Here is a 20924-nt window from a genome sequence, read left to right as displayed (position 1 = left end):
TCTGCATTAATGATTGTTTAAAATAAAAAGTACGCTATTAAATTGTTCGGGAAAAACTCTATTCAGTACGTACATGTAGGCAATTATATAACGTTTTGGTATATACGTCATAATAGTCTTTACGTCATAAGTGAATGACGTCACATTAGAAATGAATGCCTAGCGATAAACATGGAAAAATGGCATCTCATGCAATGACATACCATTCAAATCCTCGGACAAGAAAAACTTGCCAGTCATATAGAGAACAACTTGTTGAAAGGCGAAGGCAGAAACGGGAAACCGAAGATCGCAGGAAGAAAACAAAAGCTGTCCACAATCTTTCTGAGACTATTCTAAATGGGTTCGAAGTTCTTTGGCGACAGAACATCTTGTGTGATGTGATCATAATTTGTCAGAACCGTACCTTCGATGCCCATCGTCTGCTTTTGGTCACGTGTTCAGATTATTTTTACGATGTTTTCGTCGACCAGTTGCACGACGAGAGCGAAGTTGATATCAGTCATTTGGACATCGATGCCAACATCTTCCAGAACATCTTGCTTTGTATGTACACTGAAAAAGTTCGCGTTTCAGAAAACATTGTGGAGCAAACTTTGCATGCTGCCTCCCGATTAGGCTTTTATTTGATACAGGAAGCATGCGAGGAATTTCTAATGGAAAACACAAATTTGAAGAATTGCCTGAAAATGCTGGAGAGGGCGTTTAAATTCAGCCTCAGTAAACTTACAGAGAAATCTCTAGAAATAGCAGCGAAATATTTTAAAGTAATTTCTAAAAGGTCGAGATTTAAAGAGCTACCTGTTGAACAGATGATTTCCCTGCTACAGGTTTGTGATCCTTATTGAAATTGTTCAAAATGGTAATCAAAATAAATTTCTTTATTACCACCCCTCCCTCCTCAAAAAGTAAAAGATATGTAAAAAATAAACACCAACACAATATTATCTGTAATGATTGAGGATCTGAAGATAACTCAATATGGGCTAAATTCTATTTTAATGGGAAAGCAAATAGTTTGTTGAGAAATGAAACATCTTTTCATAGTCTTTATTCCTGCCTGTGATATTCTCTTGCTAATAGTAAAGGGGGGGGGTGGTAGTATACCACAGGAAAGTCTCTTTGGAATAACCTACTACGAAATCCAAATAAGCACTTCTGGTGGTTCTCAAAATACTTCAACTCAGTGTGGAACAAAAATAAATACTTCAATTCAGTGTGGAACAAAACTAGATTAAAGACAGAGTTCCTTGAAAGTCATTAATAGAAGTACAATCATAACCAAAATTCAATTGTAAATTATGTTATTATACTTTCATGTTAAATACTGAAATCTGATTGGTTTATACGCAGTTGATAATCCGTTCTATTACCCTCAGCGTTAGCAACACACTTGGCAACGGGTAACACAACGAATTGTTACATGCGCGTTAATTATGCGCGTACGGTTCGCCGTGGAATTCACGTCATTTCTATATAAAATCAGTAAAAAAAAATCTTTAAAATCAAGACATTCAGTATAAGCGGAGGTTGACAATGGTTTTCGAGGGGTGTCAATTTCAACTGTTACTCTCCCAAACAGGCACTATTTATATATTGTGTACATTGTAACAATCTAAATTTTCACAATTTCATCAACAGAGAGATGATCTGAATGTAGACAGTGAACTGGACGTTTTTAAACGCTTCATCCAATGGCTGGAACACCGGAAAGCGGAACGTCTGCAACATGCCGCCGATATAATGGCGACAATTCGACTTCCACTTCTGTCGCCCTCTGCCATAGTGGATTCTGTGGAAAGTATATCATATTTAATGGACATCCCAGAATGCCAAACTCTTGTGAAGGAAGCTTTACATTATCACTGCATCCCGTCCAGACAAACAGTTTTACAGGTCAGTTGAAATATACAGCGTCAAATTAAAAATCCAAATCGATAGATGAGTACCACATGGTCAACACTTCTCGTCAAATCTACAAAATATATAGCTAAAATTCATCAATTTATATTTGAATATTTAGAGACATGTAACGACCGCTACAAAAAAGTATATTTGTGTTGTTTACATCTAACTGAGGCTATAAACAACGAAAACCTCTACGGACTACAGTTAATATATTAAACGCTACGAAAGTCCATTGAGCTCATTTACGCATTAAATCGCGAAAGTTTCGCGTTTATTTGCACAATTTTTGAGTTTATTTGCGAAAGTTTCACGTTTGTTCGCGAAAGTAACGCGTTATTTCGCGAAAGTTTCATGTTTGTTCGCGAAATTTTGCGTATATTCACGAAAGTTTCGCGTTTATTCGCCAACGTTTTGCGTTAAATCGCGAAAGTTTCGCTTTATATCGCGTAAATTACGTGTTTATTCGTAATAAAAATATTTTTTTAACCTACGAAAATGAGCTCAATGGGGTTTTGTAAAACGCTACATATACTGAATTGTAAATAAATCCCATTTTTTAAACGTTTACTTGATATTTGTATTTAAATGATAATACTCTTCATCTATGACAGTCTTCACGCACAGTTCCCAGAAACCAACTCGTTTCCGATCTATTGGTTGTTCTTGGAGGAGCACCGAGATACAAGTGTGATTCTGTAAATGATGACGTCATAGCCTACAACTTGGCAACCAACTCCTGGAAATCTGTTGCTACGTTACCAGAACCGCGCCATCATCACGCAAGTATGCACATCAATGAGTTTTTTGTTGTCGATTAATTACAAGGTATATGTTCGAATTTCACAAAGGAGAAATAAACGTTTCTATAGCAACATAAAACATCAGTTAAAAGACTCATATTTTATTTTCAATAAATTGTACGTAAAGGTTTAGATGCAAAGTATGAATTAACCTATTGAATATACATGCCTCTTTATAATTCACAAATATTGAAAAGAGAGGGTATTAATAATTTTTAACTTGTGCACATGCAATTAATTAATCAAAAGAAATTCCTAAAACTGATTTTTTTATCCTTGGTGCAAATGAGATAAACAAAAAATAAACAACAACCCCCGCCCCCCCCCCCCCCCAAAAAAAAAATGCTCGCTTTGACTCGAATGGTTAAGGTGCAACGCAAGTTACATTTGTTGCCCGTTAAAACGATACACTGTATGATGATAGAGGATCATCATTTCATTATGACTCAATCCGATGACCAAGCCTTTCCGACACTTGAGATTTATAGTTTACAAACGAGGGGGTCTTAATCCCCATGTGCAGTTGGGAACATCATAAAGAATGTCATCCAGGACAAACCATCGGTTACCAGGTTACATTATGGCTTTGTACCTGACTTTAGCGTAGACGTGTAACCAAACCGGCTGTTTATATTGTTCTAAACAGCAATAAGTCCCCTTCAAATTATTAGAAATAAATTTCATTAAGCCACCCTACGAATTTATTAAGCCCAAGGGCATTTTTATGGCTTGAAACGCTGCCCCCCAAAATAATGTACACTTCGCATATTCAAGTTAGCTCCGGTGATTGTACAATTAAGCGCTTTGCTTTGTAGAGATCGAGAGTGAAAGTGTCAATTTCAACTGCCTGATTTATCACCGCGATGTGCGAGTATCGTTTCTCCATAACAATAAATGCCGATTTATCATTATAGGAAAATTGGTCATTAAGAAGATAACATGATAATTAAGTAGGCATGCGGCCTCCCCCGCGCTCGACTTAAAGTGTATCGGGTGACTAGATTTGTGAAGAGCGAATGTAAACTCACCGGTTTGCGAAGCTAACAACCCTTATGATTTTATTGGAATTCGGGGTAGCGTAAACAAACAATAAATTATCGCTGTCAAACAAAGCACGGGATGTTGTATAACATCTCAGTTACTCTTTGCGCATTGGTCAATCTGGCAAACAAATATTATGTTCGGGAAATAACTACACGGAAAACCATTTGAAGCGAGAACCTCCTGAAATAGCAACTCTAGTTATCCGCGCCAGTTTTCCTTTATGTTTTTGTCAGTTTCATTTGTTTAATGTAATTAAACATTGCGATCAGTTTTGTTTCAATATTCACTTCCTTTAACGGTCAATATGATTGAAACGCATATATCTTTGGTATGCGACAAATTTTTTCCCAAACTACTTGAGATTTTATTTTTCAACATTTTTTTGACCAATCCCCTTTTTTACAAGAAAAAAAAATGTTCAGATAATTGAACTAAAATTAATATAATCATTTTGTTGTGTTCATTTATTATAACATTTCGTTTGTCTCGATTTTTAACGTAAGTACCAGTTTGAATGATGAAGCAATTTCGGGCTTTGTTTGTTGTAAACACGGCGATTGTAGACTTTACTTGTTTTCGTTTAATATCAACTAGATATCAAAATGAATATAAAGTTATTTGGAGAACTATTATAAACAAATTGACTAAAATGTTTCCCGAATTTAATTTTGGTTAGATCCACAAAACCAATTTTCCACTGATCTTCGAAGCATGAGATTTTTCTGATCTCAAAAATGAGATTTATTTTTCAAAATAGGCACACAGTTGCGCAATATTGAAATACAGGTGTCAATGATTATATAAAGAGTACCGAATCAAATAGTTTACACAACGCAAAAACGTTAGCTCCCAGCTTATTTTCTTATAATTGAAACAGAAACCAAACAGAAATTTTATCATTTTTTTTTTGTTTTTTAACTATTTCATAAGCTTATTTTTCATTGTCTCTTTACGAAGGCGTTATTTTTGGCGGTTTCCTCTACATTGCCGGAGGAGAGAGATACAATAACAGCATGGCACCGCTGAACACTGTATTCAGGTTCGATCCTAGAAGCGGGGCGTGGTTGAAGGTAGCAAGCATGAAACATAATCGTCAGAGTTTCAATTTGGCCGTTCTGAACAACATGATGTATGCAGTAGGCAAGTATTCAGTCTTTTGTACAATTTAATATGAGTCCGCTGTAGAAAATATCCTACAAATCGTCGCTGTTTGAAACTCTTTACGAAACTAATTTATAGATTTCATGCCACAAGAAATTGATAAACCGTATTGAAAAGTTAACTGTGTTTGTAAAATCATCATCATCATCATCATCATCATCTTATATGTTTGAATTTCTTCTCACCAGTTGCATTTAAAGATCATGCTTCACAATTTCCCAAACCCTTAAGCATGAAAAGTAATTATTTTGAAGGGAGCTCCTACACATCCTAAGTACGCTGTAACATCACGTGGTACACGCAGAATCTGTACTTCCGGTTGGAGGTATCGAAGTGTAAATTAATCTACAGAGTATAAAATGTGACAGGGTAATTACAATCAAAGATGATCAGAGTCATTAAAACTATTTACTGCAGTGACGTTTTCACTGGGGGCATTGCGGTAATCAAAGAAGAGACGACCGCGCCAGGAACGAACTCGGGGTGAAACGTCACACGTATCGAAATATTCCGGAGAAATAAGAGAAAATCTAGATACTGTTCAAACAAATATGTTTTTGTAGTCGTTTGTTGGTTGGTTAAAATTTTAGCTCATCTAAATCTGAGGCTGAATTGAGTTAATCTGATCTTGAGGTCACGAATGTATATTAGAAAGGCTCACATTGGATCTATTTTTCGATCACTTGTTTGTTTTTGTGAAAATGTTTGTCTCTATATATATAACCCTGCATACACATCGTAGTAGAGTCAACACAGTTATATGTGTATCGTACTGATACGGCAACATTCACAGTTTTTGGAATCTTGCCAGATCTGGCGTTCTTCAAAGATCGTTGTACCTTAATTCTCTTCAGGTTCGTCTTATGCTAGTACCCAGTTAGTATATCACATTTGTAAACTACATGTATATCTCTACTTTACATTTACCTGTAACTGTACCTGAAGTTCTCCTCCCATTATAATTATGATTTCCTTTTTTGCATTTCTGGTGTAAAACGTCTATTTGTCCTCATAGAAACCCTTTAAGGATATATTTTATTTGTTCAGAATGATTCGATAGGGAGACCTTTAAGAAACATTCAGACCTACTTGATATACATTTGTACATGGTCTGCTGAATGACATCACTCATATTTAGGAGACAAGATTGCTATAGCCATTTTATGATATATTTCTACTCATGGACAAAGAAAATATCATCAAATCTAGATGAATATGGTATAACATTGAATTTAAATTTAAATTTTTGACAGGATGTATGTGACTTTTGTTGATGAAGACGTCATTTGTGATGAATGAAGTACAGCACCTACGTGCTGAGTGGCTTTTGCAATAAATCTGATAATCTGATATGCACGCTGCATAGAACGTGAACAGTGTCAAGCACAAGCATTTTATCTCTGAAGCAGATGCTTAATTAAATGAAAATTTCAAACAGATCAGATTTTCAGATCATTTACTTACACATACAAGTCTACGCATAATTTTTAAGCTTAGATGAAAATAATGTTCAAATACTAAAGTATATTCAGTTTTCAAAGGTCTCTGATCATTTATTTCAAACTAAGATAGATGTACATTGTATGAACCTCGGATATAGGTATATCAATTCCAGAAAACGTATTTATTTCTTCCGCCATGCAAGGTATTTTAATCACCGTGCCTTTAATGAGATATTAGTAATCGTGTTGTAATTTGTCAGCTTTAATCAACTAATTGGCGACATTAGCGGATGAAGATTCTAATTATGACACCGACTTCTTAAATGTGTGCCCGTTAATGTGCTACGGTAGAAGGAAGAGCCACATGTTGCATTTCCTATGCGGTATAGACACAAGTCAAGCAGTGACAAAATGGAATGTCGCAGCAACAATCCCAGTATATTTCCTTTATTATCTAAGGATTCCTTTTGTACTTTTCTGTGATACGTCCTATCAAGGTTGTACACTAAGCTCACACAGGACTGCAGTTCAACGGCCTTTACGTTAGAGAAATCATTTACAAAAAAAGAACGACCCATTGAAAGTAAAACTACAGTATCGATCAGACCCAACCTAACAGAAAGTAAACCCCAACTAAACCCTGGGTTTACTTTCTGGGTTTACTCTGGGTTTACTTCGGGTTTACTAGAGTGGACCCAGAGTAAACCCAGAGTAAACCCAAAGTAAACCCAGAGTGGACACAGAGAGTAAACCCAGTCATCAGAATACCCCTGAAAGCGGACGCTAACTGTGTATTCGGAATATACAAAGGGTAGGAATTACAGGCAGTAGGATGGTAAGATAAAATACTAGTCTGCTTCACATTTCAGTGCATACGGTTGACCTCAAAAGCAATTTCAAAGTAAACCCAAAGTAAACCCCGAGTAAACCCCGAGTGGACCCAAATTTTCAAAAAGTAAACCCAAAGTAAACCCAAAAAGTAAACCCGGGGTTTAGTTGAGGTTTACTCTGGTGTTAGGTTGGGTCTGATCGGTACTGTAATTCCTATATAAGTCTTTTTCCTTGTTCTGGTATTGCCGTAGGTGTAAGATGCTCAATTTCTTAGTCCTCCGCAGTTTTCCTGAAAGAATTAAGTCAAAATAAATAAACAGTATGTTTCTGGTTCCCTGACCAGTTCCCTGCCCAGTTCATATTATTGCAGGCTAACCTTAAATTGTTTTTATCAACATTCTATATCAAACGTAATTATTTTCGGTTAATATTTCTTCCAATGAATAAGAAAACGCTTAATATGCCATTTGTACGAAAACAAAAATATATCAGTGTTCAATGTACTGCAGTTTGATTTACTTTTGTGGGCATCAAATTTCGTGGACATTGTGATAAACAAAGTTTTGTGGATACGTAAAATCGCGGATAGTTGCTCTTAAATACATACTAGTATTGTTTTTTTTTTACTGCATATTTCGATAATAATCTGCTTTCTTTGAATTACTAAACAATTCTTAGAATTTGGCTCTGAACAAAATTGAAACTAAAATATTGGTTTACGAGGAGGCATTAGACTAGCTTGCATAATAAAATGTTAAAATGGAAACAAAAAAATTTAGTGTTTTCCATACCTACCTATTTTCTAAATTTTCATTGCAACCCCCCCCCCCAAAAAAAAAAAAACAACAACAAAACATTGTCGTAGAAAACTTGCGCCAATAAACACCTACGTAATCGTAAAATGTTTTATATTCCCAACCAAAAACAAAAAAAAAACGCACAACAAGTATTGATACCTTTATAAAAAATGAATAACTAATGATGATAGCAAAAGTATCATTATAGGTTTCTAAACAAAGAAAAAAATAATTTAATACAAAAAATATTTTAAAAAACCAATTACCCCCCCCCCCCTCCAAAAAGCAGGAAAAAAACCAAAATTACATTTAAAAAATCTAATAAACTTTGAACACGGTTGTGGAATGTGAATCGGTTTAAAATGACTATAGCTGTTTATAATTGTGTGTCATGAAACTGTGAAACTGTGCCATGAAATATGAAACTGTGTCATGACCTACATGACCTACATACCTCAATACATTTTCTGAGCTACCAAAAGTTGATTAAAGAAAATTCATTATAAAAGATTTGTCAACCAATAAAAATTGATGATTGCGATTGTCTGGAAGCATTTTACTCTTCAAAGTAAATTTCGTGAAGATTTCTTTCGACAGCATCGATTGGTATGCAACATCTTTCCTAGTATCTTATGCCCAGAGATCGTTTAGTCCAACCTGTCTATTGTTAGAACAGATCACAGAAAAAAATACTTACTGACTTACGCAAACACCAAGTCTTGAAGACATGCTGCGTTGCAACTTCTAATTATATAAAACTAATGATTTAATTTTATCACTAGCCGTTCATTAATGATACAATTTCAAAATTATATTATTAAAGGCCAAAATTCACACCAACTTATGGTAAATGAGGAAAAACGCAAAATAAGTGCATCGTTGACCATTAATGATATAATTTTAATGGCATTAGTGGTTCACATTTAACCATTAATACTCAATTGTATATGAAATACAAATGTAGTACTGTTGGAAATTTGCTTTTTTACATGTTCCCCTGTCTATTTGTCTGTTGTCTAGAGGAAGCACATGCATCAGAGAGATTATTTAACTGGTTTCTACTTAATTAATTGCCTCTTGGTTTAGCAAGGTTTAATATTTTTACATGCTAACAAGAACCATGTCGTCTTACAAGTCTGCGCACGCATCTACTACAAGGTTAATTAAATATAGTACGTAAATTTTGCATTGTAGAATATAAAAAAAAAACTATAACATAAATACTTATCAATATATCATAATGGTGGAGAATGTTTAGACTTTCTTTATATAAATATTTTAATAAAAAGTTCTCTTGAACAGCAGAGGAATAGACATCCTAATGATTGTTCTAGGATTTTTTCCTCAAGTTCATTTCATTTTTTTTTTCGAGATTCGGCTCGTAAAGACAATGTCGTAAACAAAAACAACTGAAGGAATTTTTTTATCCACTTTTTGCCCTTGACATTGGACATAACCTATCTAGTTTATCCTGCCTGTGTAGGCAATCAATCTTTCTTATAAACATGTGCCTTTTAGATTAGAACTTATATAAATAAAAAAAAGGAAAGCCGATACATGTAAGTGAATTAAATGAAAACTGGAAAGAAAGGCATAGAAAATGTATGTTATCAAAACAGTGTTATTTTTCATATACAATTGATTCAATGATGGTTTAAAAAATAAAAGTCCAGTTGTAATCTCTAACGAGACAACATCTTCCATTGATATATCATAGCATTTAATTTAGTGACCAGACTCCCCACCGCATGATATAATTTTATCATTAACAGGCTACCTTGCCTATCCTTATTATTACAATATCAAACTCTATAATTAATGGTCAAGGTTCACATCAACTAATGGTATGAATTAAGAAGCAGAGTATAAGTACATCGCTGACCATTAACCGATATTCTGTTTATTGCACCGGTGGATCTACTTACAGTACTAATCATTAATATACATTTATACAGTATTATATATTACAAATATATTGCTGTTTTGAATATGTTTTGAAGAAATTTTACATGTTTGTATGCCACTCTGTTTATTCTTCGGTTGGCTAAGTCATATCCACTAATTACATAGAAAAAAAACCCACACAAAAAGTACATCGTTGATCAGTAATAATATACATATATCTTTGTATTGCATTAAGTCTTGTGGATAGTCTTGCATGCCTAGCTAGTGAATGGACTTCAACCATTAATAATACAATTTTGCATTTAGAGGTACTTGCAAAAATGCAAACAATACTACTCATACATAACTGTAGCATTATTGGTTGAAATTCATCTATAAATGCAATACAAATTATATCAGTAATGGGCAACGATGTGCTATTGTGCGTTTTTGGCTTATATCTAGTGATGTCGTTCGGTTTAGCGCCGAACGATGCGAATATCTAATATCATTTAGACCTTTACTAATGAGAGGAACATTAACGTTATTTAGCAAGATGTCGACGCAGACTTCAAAAGCTGGAACGATTTTATAAAGAGCAGCGGCAGCAACATTCTATGTAAATCGCGTGTACTTTTGTATTTGTAAATGTAGATAAAGTTCATAAACGATACTTTTTATTTTTTTTCTAATAATAACTAAAGAAGATTGTTGAAATTATTGATGTTTTCAAACTTAAGCTATAAAGTCAGATACATAATACATGTAATTGAATTCATCGCGTAGCATGGCGAACTATGTCATGTAAATATCAATGGTGAGTCTTATTTAATGTATTTAACGATTAAATTGCGAACACCTCTCTCCGCGAATCCCTATTAGTCTCTGTAAACAATTTCTTTTTGTATTTTTCTTGATGTACCCTTTCTGGTATGAAATGTTTCCAAAAGTTTTGTACGCTTAAGGAAACAGAATTGAATCCAATCTTTAGCTACTTTACACCAAAAGGCTAATAGATGAACTAAGTAACGTCTAATACTTTTGAACTCAAACAGGCGGGCGATTAGATGCTGTGGAATCTCTGTCGTCCGTAGAATGCTACAACCCGATCTCCAATTCCTGGCATGAAGTTGCCCATTTGAGTACCCCTAAGAGATGCGTTGCTGTTTCAACCCTCAATGGACGGATATACGCTGTCGGAGGGTCCGGTGGGTGACCAAAAAAAATCAGCTAGTATAAACATATTCTTTATATCTTATGGATATTTTTTGCATTGAAAAACGGTGTCAACACCTGTAAAAAAAATTAATTGTACCTATATTTTGAACAGGAAACAAGATGATTTCAAGTCGTGTAGAAAGCTACAATCCGTTTGAGGATAAATGGGAAATAAAACAACCTATTTCAACTCCAAGGTTTTTCGCCCAACTCGTTTCAATTTCCGGGTCCTTGCTGCTGATAGGAGGAGCAACCGTGAGCCAAGATGGGACCATCACCTGTATGGATTCTATCGAAAGGTATACGCCCTCCAGTGACTGCTGGACAGTCATTTCGCACATGCGCACTCCTAGGGCAGAATTTGGTTGTACGTCAGTGGGATCCAAGATATATGTAGCTGGTGGGTATAACTGGGACTCGATGGAACGGCTGAGATCGGTGGAATGCTTTGACTTCGATTCCCACATTTGGACGGAAATGAAGGAGGCACTTCCAGTAGAACTAACTGGTCTTAGCTTAGCGTGTATCAAAACCTTCAATGGTGGTGGCTGCTGATACATTTTATTATATTTTCTGTAATATATTTTCTTTTTTTTTTCATCTTAACTAATTTAATTGTGTGAGGCGACAGAATGAATTTGGTAACATGGTAATATGGTTAAATTCATTGAATTTACACTTCATTTGTATTATTTAAAATGTAAATAAATTGGTATTAGAAAACTGCTCATTTCAAACATTTTTCTCTGTTTTTTGTATCATTTACCTGAACATAAATTATTTGTATATGTAATATTATCTGATCGTATTTTTTAAAAATGGATGACGGTAAACATTGAGCGTTCATCTACAAGTTTATCCTAACTGGTATAAACACATTCTAATAATCTATACTAGAAACTTCTAGAAAAAAAAACCGACTGTAAAAAATAAATTGATGTACTTTGCCTGTCAGTATTTCAAAGAACCTGTAACATACTGGTAAATAAAAATTTAAAACCGGTTTATTGTGACTTTTCGATGATTCCGACTCGCAAAACGATGCACAAAGACTTACTTGGCCTTGTGCGTAACAAAATAGCTCAACTTATGTATACATCATAGTGACTATCTCTAGTTCGAATCTAAAAGAATAAAGGTTATTTAATTGTGATTTAATTTCATGTACACTGTAACCTTTGTATATAACAATAAGTGAAATGTAACAAGTGGACACAAGTTGGGTTAATTACTTTCTCTGACATAACGAACTGTCATTGGTTCATTATATTTAGCCCCGCTTTGAGGTTTTGAGACAGCTTTCTAATGTCTTTTCATGCAATGACAAAAGAATTCAGCAAACAAGTCCACCTTTTTCAGAGACCTCCATTGTTACTTCATTGTCCTGACAGGTTGCATCCAAATACAAAGCCGTACCTGTGCTTTTGGTCATTAGAAAGGAACATCACGTCAACAAAGCTGCTATACAAGTCACAGCATCCACCAATGACGCACCCGGAAACAGCAAGTAAAACAATTAGCCTCGCAGCTAGTCAGTCTACTTTGACTAAAACAATTGTCTAATACGAGTGAAATCATATATTTTAAGTCATACAACTAACTTAGGTAGGGTTAATTGCCCTTTTTCTCAGATCTACAAAAGTAAGCTTGTTAAATTTTCTTCTTAATTTAATGACCAAGGGATAATTTAAAAGTAAAATAATAATGAATTATATATTTTTAATCATTACATTTCTTTCATTGTTGTTCATAGGAATTATATTTTTGGCAACAATTGCAGAAATTACATAAGCTTAAAATTATATTTAGATAGAGCTTGATGTATATATTTAAAAAAAATAACTCACCATAAATATAATGTAAATTAAGTAAATATATTTTGCATCTATATTACTATATTAAGATAATAGACTCGAATTTTTGGCTTTAATACCGAGAAATCGGAAAAGTACTGTCTTTTGTTTTATACATTGTAAACATCATTGGTACTTGAAGATCACCAATTTGTTTTTAATTTTTTCTCAATCAAGCTTCGCTAATTAATGATTAACGAAAATTCTTTTTAAAAATCCGGAAATCATCTGGATTTTTTTTTGGATTTTACAATCTCTCGCATGCGCTAAATCACGGGATGCTCTTTAGTTTATGTTTCCACAATATCACATTTGCATGGATAAAGTCAGAAACGATATCACAAATACATGTAGATTTTAATTGAAAATTTGTCATATATTCTGTTCATCAAAGGAAATACGGGAGATAACTCTAACTCAGTGCATTTAATATGAAAAATCCCGAGAGTTTCGAATGTCTACGTGGTGTGTAAATTCGAAGGTAAAAAACGTTGGTGAAAAAGTGTTGAATTCTTCATTAATATGAATTGAATTTTTTGTTTTGTTAGTTTTTAAGACCATTCAACTAAAACAACAGACAAATTCGTTTCAAAACTTTGGATACGGTAGATAATTCAAAAGTATAATAATAATGAATTATATAGTGAAGATATTTGCAGTCTCAAAATGGTTTGTTATGAATAATGTAAAGGGACTTGGACACGATTTGACTTTAAATTTTCAAATTTTATTTCTCCAATTTCAATGTTCATAATGATAAATAAAAAGGATTATAATGCTATGTCAAAATTTGAAAGTCAAATATCAAGTTATGACAATGTAGCAAGATACAGTGTGCATGATTTCTGTTTTGTAAACAAAGCTCGAATATTGTTATGTTTTAAATCTGTGTTGTAATGGTGTAAGTTTCAATCAAATGTAACTTTCTTTTGGGAAAATAGTATTTATTAAGAAATTGAATTAGTTTAAATTATTTTTTACATGTCATTTTGTCTAAGAAATGGTAATTCTCTACATTACATTTTTTGAAAACAGCTATAAGACTCGAGCTTTGTTTACATAACAATCAATTCTTACTTCTGCATCTCGCTTGCAACTTAACTTGAACATTCAATATTTTGGTCAATCATTTAAAATGCACCAGTAAGCAATTTTAAACATAAAAAAATAAAAATAATTTTTTTGATCTCAAATCTTGTCTAAGTCCCTTTAATTGTTATTTTCAATGCATCTTCTGAATCATTAATCTTCTCAAAAATCGTTTCGGAGCGATTCTGCAATTTTTTGCAAATTAATAGCATTATTGTAGGGTTAAAGCTTGGTTATGTCAATTTCAACAATACGGTGTGTTGATGTATCCGAGGCTGTTTCGTAAATGTTCGATATAATAATGCAATGTCAACCCATGCAGGCACGGGTCAAAATCTAGTACTTATATAAAGAAATATTTTGAAAATCAAAGAACAACAGACAATGATAAAATATTCAATTTAATATAACTGTAAAGCTTAGAATACAAGCATTTTTACATGGATCAAATGCAGAATATTTCAATATGCAAATCCTGATTAAAAAATTTAACAAATAAAACCAGGAAATTCAACGAATATTAACAGAATCATTTGATATCATTTCTATCTTAAGGTGTACTGATATTTCATATCTATTTAAAATTATATCATATAATCAATGATAGTGCTTATAAATTGTATGTATGTTGTATAATATCATATTTAAATAAATAGTAATTTAAAGCAAATGGTGCATAAAAATGAAATACTTTTTTCGCTATGGAATGGAATTCCAAGATGTTTGACTTTGTTCTCTCGGATCGTTTTCAAGATAATAAGATTTTTAATGCTATAGAAAGTTTCGTTTTCAGAGAAGATATTTAAATATTTGGTTACTAAAGTTAGTCCGTTATATCGACGATGGATGGTTGATCATCAACTTTGCAAATGCAGCCGGACTTTATCCTCATGTAATCCATTCGGTAGGGCTGTGTTGTGTTAAAATCCTGCACAATAGCATAAACATAGGTGTAGCTTTGAACACATTTTGAGCGCCACATACTTTCCACGTACCGACATGGTCGGTTCAAAACGCCGGCTGCGCAAGATGTCTCGTAAAACCTTTGAATTGTACGTGGGTCTCTATAAAGTCTTAGAAGTCTTCCATCTCGAGAAAGACCTCCTAATGGGTCAGTTTTGTGAGTCACAACAGGACAACAGTCAGATAGGCCACCGTGTTCGGGAAGCGTGTGGTATGCTCGTTTTCCGATCTCTTCAAATTCTCTGGAACAGAGAAAATTCGAATTAAATGGTTATATCTAAACACCACTTTAAAATCATTGAAAGAAAAAAAAAAACCTGTTTCATATGTCTCTTTTAAATTATTTTCATACATACAAAAGTTAATTAAAAGAAAAAATAGAAAATGCATGAATCATAGATTAAGAAGAAAAACATTGTAAACGAGCCCCCCCCCCCCACCACAAAAAAATAAATAAATAAATAAATAAAAAATAGTCTTGAAGTCATATAATACACATGCAAATGTTCATCAAACGAATCAGTAATCAATCCATCCAACCAAATTAGAACACATAATGATGAAACACATATTATCATTGCTTATAGAAAAAAAGAACGTTCACAACACTAGGAAAAATCATATTGTATACCCCACCCTCTACAAAACACATTGCCGTTCTTTCAATGATACATGCTCAAGTTTCTGAAACTAATTACGCTAATTGGGCAAACGTGAACAAAGCAGCGCTTGGATTGGGCTGATAAATGGAGGAATTGTTCCTTTGAATTGTCATTTCGGATGACCATACTTTCGCAGATGAAAAATATGAGATTGACGCAATTGTGTACGGCCCACATTGATACGAAATAATCTACGTTCCATTATTGACTGAAAATACTGTACATCATAAATTATTTACAAATGTAAATTCACTTATTATGTAATGTACTAAGCGCCTTTGATACATCTGTTATGGCATGCGAGAATTCATAAGAAATGAAATCAAGATTGCACCTAAAGGTCAGTGGTCAATTGCACTAGGAAGAATTGGCTGTATAGTACATATATTGTAAGTTGGTGAATCTTCTTTTTTGGTGCATTTTATGACAATGATAATCTCTACTATGCTTCCATATTTTCAATATGAAAAAAACATAAATGAGGGGCATTCTCCTTGGAGTGTCAAATCTATTGTGGATTTTTTTAATATAAAAAATTGTCGCTGTATATTTGAATTTTGTATTAAACTTCAAACTCAAAACTTCACAGTTATTGAAGTTTGTTATAAAAAAAACGTATATTTTGTCATTCTTGCTGTACGCACATTTTCATGTTAAAGATAGATTTTCCAAATTTGTTCAAAGTTTGTTTTTGCTATATCTTTACGACAATACAACATAATGGACATTAGAATTCCTCCTATCAAAGAATAGTTGGCCTAATGTGCAAATAAGAACCAAGAGCAAATATTTAAGAAATAGAAAAATATTCTTTTTCTGTTAATCAATTTGAAACAAAGTAAATTAACGTCAGGTTTGCAAATCTTGGAACGTATACATAATTTTTAATGAAAAAATTTAGGTATAGATGCACATTTTGCGTATTAATGAAAATATAAAACAAATAAATTTACCTTTCTTCCCACAAAATAGCTCTTAAGAGATTTGCCTGCGTTTGAGCTGGACTGGTTTCGTGTTCAATTTGTGCTTTTATCATGATACTGATTGTCCAAATGGTGATCTGTAACAAAAAAGACAAACAACAGTTAACATTTCACCCTGTTTCTTGATCTGAATTTTATAAGAAGGTCAAAACGACTCTCATTTTGCAACTGTACAAAGATAAAAAAGTAGAAAGACTTCTTACCCAAATTGTCGTGATAACATGCATAATTTCAACATTGGGGAATTTGTTGTGGTTGATTGGAGAGTTTGGAAGCTGAAAAAAGTAATAAAGCAATACAATTATGAACTCTATTTGATATATTACATAATATAAAAGCAAACAGTTCAATGATGACGAGCGATGATGCGTTGTTTTTATACTTAGGAGCAGACGAAATATCCAGTGCCTTAAGATGCTAAATCTGGTGGAAGGAAGGTCATTTTCAATAATACTGATGACTGAATCAAATATTAGCAGGGAATTACTACAGTGTCTTTTTATTGTCGGATTACGATCCACCCCAACTTACAAACCTTTGCATATTTTAACAAAGGCGTTATATTATGGCGTTATAATGGACCCTCGGGGAAATAAAGTTGCATAGAACTATTTCTGCTGATTTTATTTTTTATTTTTGACGAACATTTATTAACGAAATCCGAATAGCTATATATTTTGTTTCTTTTTGCATTTTATAGCTATTTGTATTATTATTTGCTTTTGAAGAGGATTTCGAATTTTGAAATAGTTCTAATATGGAAAATATTCACAGAAATTAAAATGATTAACATGATGTTTTTTGCATCAGTTCTATCCTTTTGCTATTAATACCATATTTCATACAAAAATTTGTGATACTAACTTCGCAAGCTTTAAGATTATGGTAAGCTTTTACAGCAGGATGCATTAGATACAAAATTAGACATTTAATTGACATGTAATTTTCATCAAAACAGTATTTATATATATTGGTCAACTTTAAAAAGTATCCACATTCATCAAATGAATGCAGTTTTTTTAAAATAAAACTTTTCATTTTGAAGATATAAAAATGATTGCAATATCATAATAGAAACCAAAGTATCACATCGTAAGAATACCAGCGAAATCAACGCAATGGTATATCTTTACTCCCACGAGATAATAAATTATACGAATAAAAGGGCATATAAGTTGTTCATAACCAATTATTTCCGGATTTAGTCTAATCTACACGTATCTCCATATCGTGTAAAGATCCATTCTTAATGCAGTTTTTAAGCAATGAGATGATTTAAGATACAAGGAAATTTCTGCATGAAATCAATGTTTTAACTACTGTTGTAGGGCAAATGATGGAAAACGGAGATCACAGATAGAACCATATTAAACAGAAACAACAAGACCTGGAAGAGTTAAATGAAATTTGTACGTTTCATAGAGACAATGCAAGCTGGAGGCTTTGATGTGTATCAAGTAAGTTTTCCATTAAAAAATACTGATTTTTTTCCAGTACAAGAATTTTGCGATCAACTCAGACCGCAACTACTACCAATGGACAAGGGAGTGCTTGATATTAATTATGTTGATTCTGCAAATAAAACCAACTTTTTCTTTGATAGACAACGATTTAATTAAATTTCTACTGACTATGTAAGTTTAACTTTAATCCGAAAGCAAATCAGAGCAATCAAAGTATTATTTTATGTTTGACATGCCTTCAAACGGACCGAAAATGTTTTTGTCCAACAGTTAGTTTAGTTTATTGTAAAAGATCGTTACACGAAACATGGGTCATATCAATAATATCAAACATTGTCAATTGTTAATCATTTGATTTTTGTAACAATTTACTTGATAAACAATAACCTCTAATCAAATCTAATCAGAAACGTATTGGTTAAAAGAAGTAGTGAAAATAATATAAAGAAGCTTGATATCGCATTTGTAAAATACATTTCATCTAAACCCACCAATAACCTTTATTCAATAGAGCTAGGCTTTTCATATAGAGACACTATAGACAAAAACGTTTCTTCCTTTACAATACAACATCATTTAATTGGAAAATATTAACCATAAAGTGCATAATTGTTAAATTAAAAAAAAAATGATACATGAGTATAGGATGTTCTGATCTGGTCGATTTCCCCAGGCTAATCTAGTTCCATATTTTCTATCTACTTCCTATCTATACGAAAAATGTTAACCTGGTAGCTATAAACGTTTTTCTTTCATCTTTTAAACCGTAAAATGTTATTTTTAGTACTTATTGCAGTTACAACCAATAATGAAAAAAAATTGTATTCAATTATCTTTCTCTTTAGTTAGTTTGTTTTCGCAAATTACATTCTTACCTTTATAATGTTTATACTATTCCAATGTTGTGCTTCTTCCAGAATTATCAGTTTTCATATGTTATGTTTCTATCCTAGATTGTATTAAGTTCCACAAAGCTTAAATTTAAAGTTTCCATAGTGTCATGTTTTCAAAATATGCTGTTTCCATTCCTCCACCCTTTTCGCGATGTGATTCGATGATTTGAAATTGTAGAGGTATTTATACGGTAATTCTATCGCGTTGGCGAGATTTATAACCAATAACTTGATCTGCCTTCTATTATAAACACGATGCTTTACACGGAGTTTTATCCAATTAGCAGACCAAACGATGATGATAATACCCAACCGTCTACACTTGGTCAGTGGTATTGATAATTACCAACCGGAGACCACGTTCTACCCTAATAGAAAAGTTTCCCCCTTTCTAGTTTGCCGTAAACATAATACCATACAACCCAAATAAACCCATGACAGCTAGAAAAATTGATTGGTTAAATGGTTTGTCGTATCCATAACAAATTTTACTATTTTCAGAATATTTTCATTCATATTTTCTGGCTTTGGGAAAATGGTGGATTAACCATGACTTAAAGTAAACGATTTATTGTTGGAACAAGTTATTTGAAAATCATTGAATACCTTTGATTTGTAGCACTGCTAATCTGGTAAGATGTATAGAGACGGAAAAGTGACTAGGTTTTGCAGAACTATTCAATAAAGCACTTTTTGATTTTGTATCCGCTTGAAAAAATATGCCTGGCAATACTAGTATGTCAAAACAAATGCAATTTATATTATAGAAACATTCAAAATATAGATTTTGATAATAAATCACATAAGTTAAGAAAGCTGTAAATGACTTTTCGTCGGAAAAACCCAAACATTTGAATCATTATTTTACATAGAGACATACATGTATTATTTCACGTCAAAACCTTTAATTAAGCAAGATATTTTAATATCAAAATAAAAAATTAATTTCTTTTTAATTTTAAATAAAACGTTTTAGAATATTTGATAAAAGAAAATAATTTACAAGAAAATGGAATAATTGTTTCAATCCTAAGTTTATAGTATCGATGTTATGACTTCAATTTTTCAAGATGATTATCTGTAATCGATTATGCATTCAATTTTATTCATGTACAAAGGTGTGTGTTATTTACTGTCGTTAAAGAGATATACGAGGGTTGTCCCAAAATAGCGAAGACAAAATACATATCTGAAATTCTGTTTATTTCAATAGACTTCTATGTTTTGTTCCATGATCCTTTGACAAGCAATATCCCAAAGCTCAAGTTTTGCCCCGCGGCAAAATTTGGAATGTCGAAAAGTTCCAGTCTTTACATCGTTGCTAAACCTTTCATATCGTTTTCTTTAACATTTACGTTTAATTTTTGAACATAACATGAACTTTTTAGACATGTACCCAGCTTGCACATTTGCTATATATTTCTTTTTTTTAATTCATAAGTACAAACAATTAACAGGTTCATACTTGTCCTGCATTTCTTATTGTTTAACGTCTGTTTTCCCGATAAGTGTCGTTCGGCATTTTTTCTTCCATTTCTATAAGTGGGGCTTCTTTTTTCGCTTGATGTCAGAATACTCGTCTGAATATTATCTTTGATGCTTGACTTTATAATCACTTAGGTATTTCTAAGCCAGTTTGTTCATTTTATTCACTTTTAAAAAGCCCTAGAATATCTGTTTCAAGATCTGTACAAACTTTTATTAGATAATTCGCTATTTTACTACGCATTAAGACTTCAACTTGTCTCATAATGCGCTATAAAATCTTTTAGAAAGGCGTTATAGCCAAAATAGTTATTGCATCGAAAAAAAGAACAGTTATCAAATTTACCTACGGTTTTTCTTTCTTTTTTTTTTATTACAAGATTACTTTTCATCGCGATTTTCTTTACTATATGCTTATTTAACTTTTCGTTTTTGTCATGGCGCCCAA

General features: G+C 32.8%; 2 protein-coding genes across 2 annotated transcripts; one reads left to right on the top strand and one right to left on the bottom strand.

Moving 5' to 3' along the window:
• Nucleotides 1-145: 145 nt before the first annotated feature.
• Nucleotides 146-12000, top strand: LOC128178146 (kelch-like protein diablo). Its single transcript, XM_052845181.1, has 6 exons — nucleotides 146-830; nucleotides 1642-1896; nucleotides 2520-2691; nucleotides 4710-4892; nucleotides 10923-11075; nucleotides 11198-12000. The coding sequence occupies exons 1-6, from the start codon at nucleotides 156-158 to the stop codon at nucleotides 11638-11640; spliced, it is 1881 nt and encodes a 626-aa protein (XP_052701141.1). The 5' UTR covers nucleotides 146-155; the 3' UTR covers nucleotides 11641-12000.
• A 2452-nt stretch (nucleotides 12001-14452) lies between these two features.
• LOC128177765 (uncharacterized) lies at nucleotides 14453-19328 on the bottom strand. Its single transcript, XM_052844610.1, has 4 exons — nucleotides 18974-19328; nucleotides 16839-16910; nucleotides 16606-16712; nucleotides 14453-15232 (listed from the first exon to the last, which is right to left on the bottom strand). Exons 2-4 carry the CDS (start codon nucleotides 16860-16862, stop codon nucleotides 14851-14853), a joined length of 513 nt encoding a protein of 170 aa, XP_052700570.1. The 5' UTR covers nucleotides 16863-16910; nucleotides 18974-19328; the 3' UTR covers nucleotides 14453-14850.
• Between the last annotated feature and the right edge of the window lie 1596 nt (nucleotides 19329-20924).

Source organism: Crassostrea angulata, chromosome 3, assembly GCF_025612915.1.
Source record: "Crassostrea angulata isolate pt1a10 chromosome 3, ASM2561291v2, whole genome shotgun sequence".
Taxonomy (NCBI): Eukaryota; Metazoa; Mollusca; class Bivalvia; order Ostreida; family Ostreidae; genus Magallana; species Magallana angulata.
The sequence above is the reverse complement of the archived record's forward strand: the minus strand, read 5'-3'. Positions and strand labels throughout refer to the sequence as shown.

Excerpts from the sequence above, each read along its gene's own strand:
- LOC128178146 (XM_052845181.1), top strand. The coding sequence starts at position 156 with ATGCCTAGCGATAAACATGGAAAAATGGCATCTCATGCAATGACATAC. Across the intron at positions 831-1,641 it reads AGATGATTTCCCTGCTACAG|AGAGATGATCTGAATGTAGA; the intron begins GTTTGTGATCCT and ends TTTCATCAACAG. Across the intron at positions 11,076-11,197 it reads ATACGCTGTCGGAGGGTCCG|GAAACAAGATGATTTCAAGT; the intron begins GTGGGTGACCAA and ends TATTTTGAACAG.
- LOC128177765 (XM_052844610.1), bottom strand. The coding sequence starts at position 16,862 with ATGCATGTTATCACGACAATTTGG. Across the intron at positions 16,713-16,838 it reads ATGTTATCACGACAATTTGG|ATCACCATTTGGACAATCAG; the intron begins GTAAGAAGTCTT and ends TTTTTGTTACAG. Across the intron at positions 15,233-16,605 it reads GCTATTTTGTGGGAAGAAAG|AGAATTTGAAGAGATCGGAA; the intron begins GTAAATTTATTT and ends TCTCTGTTCCAG.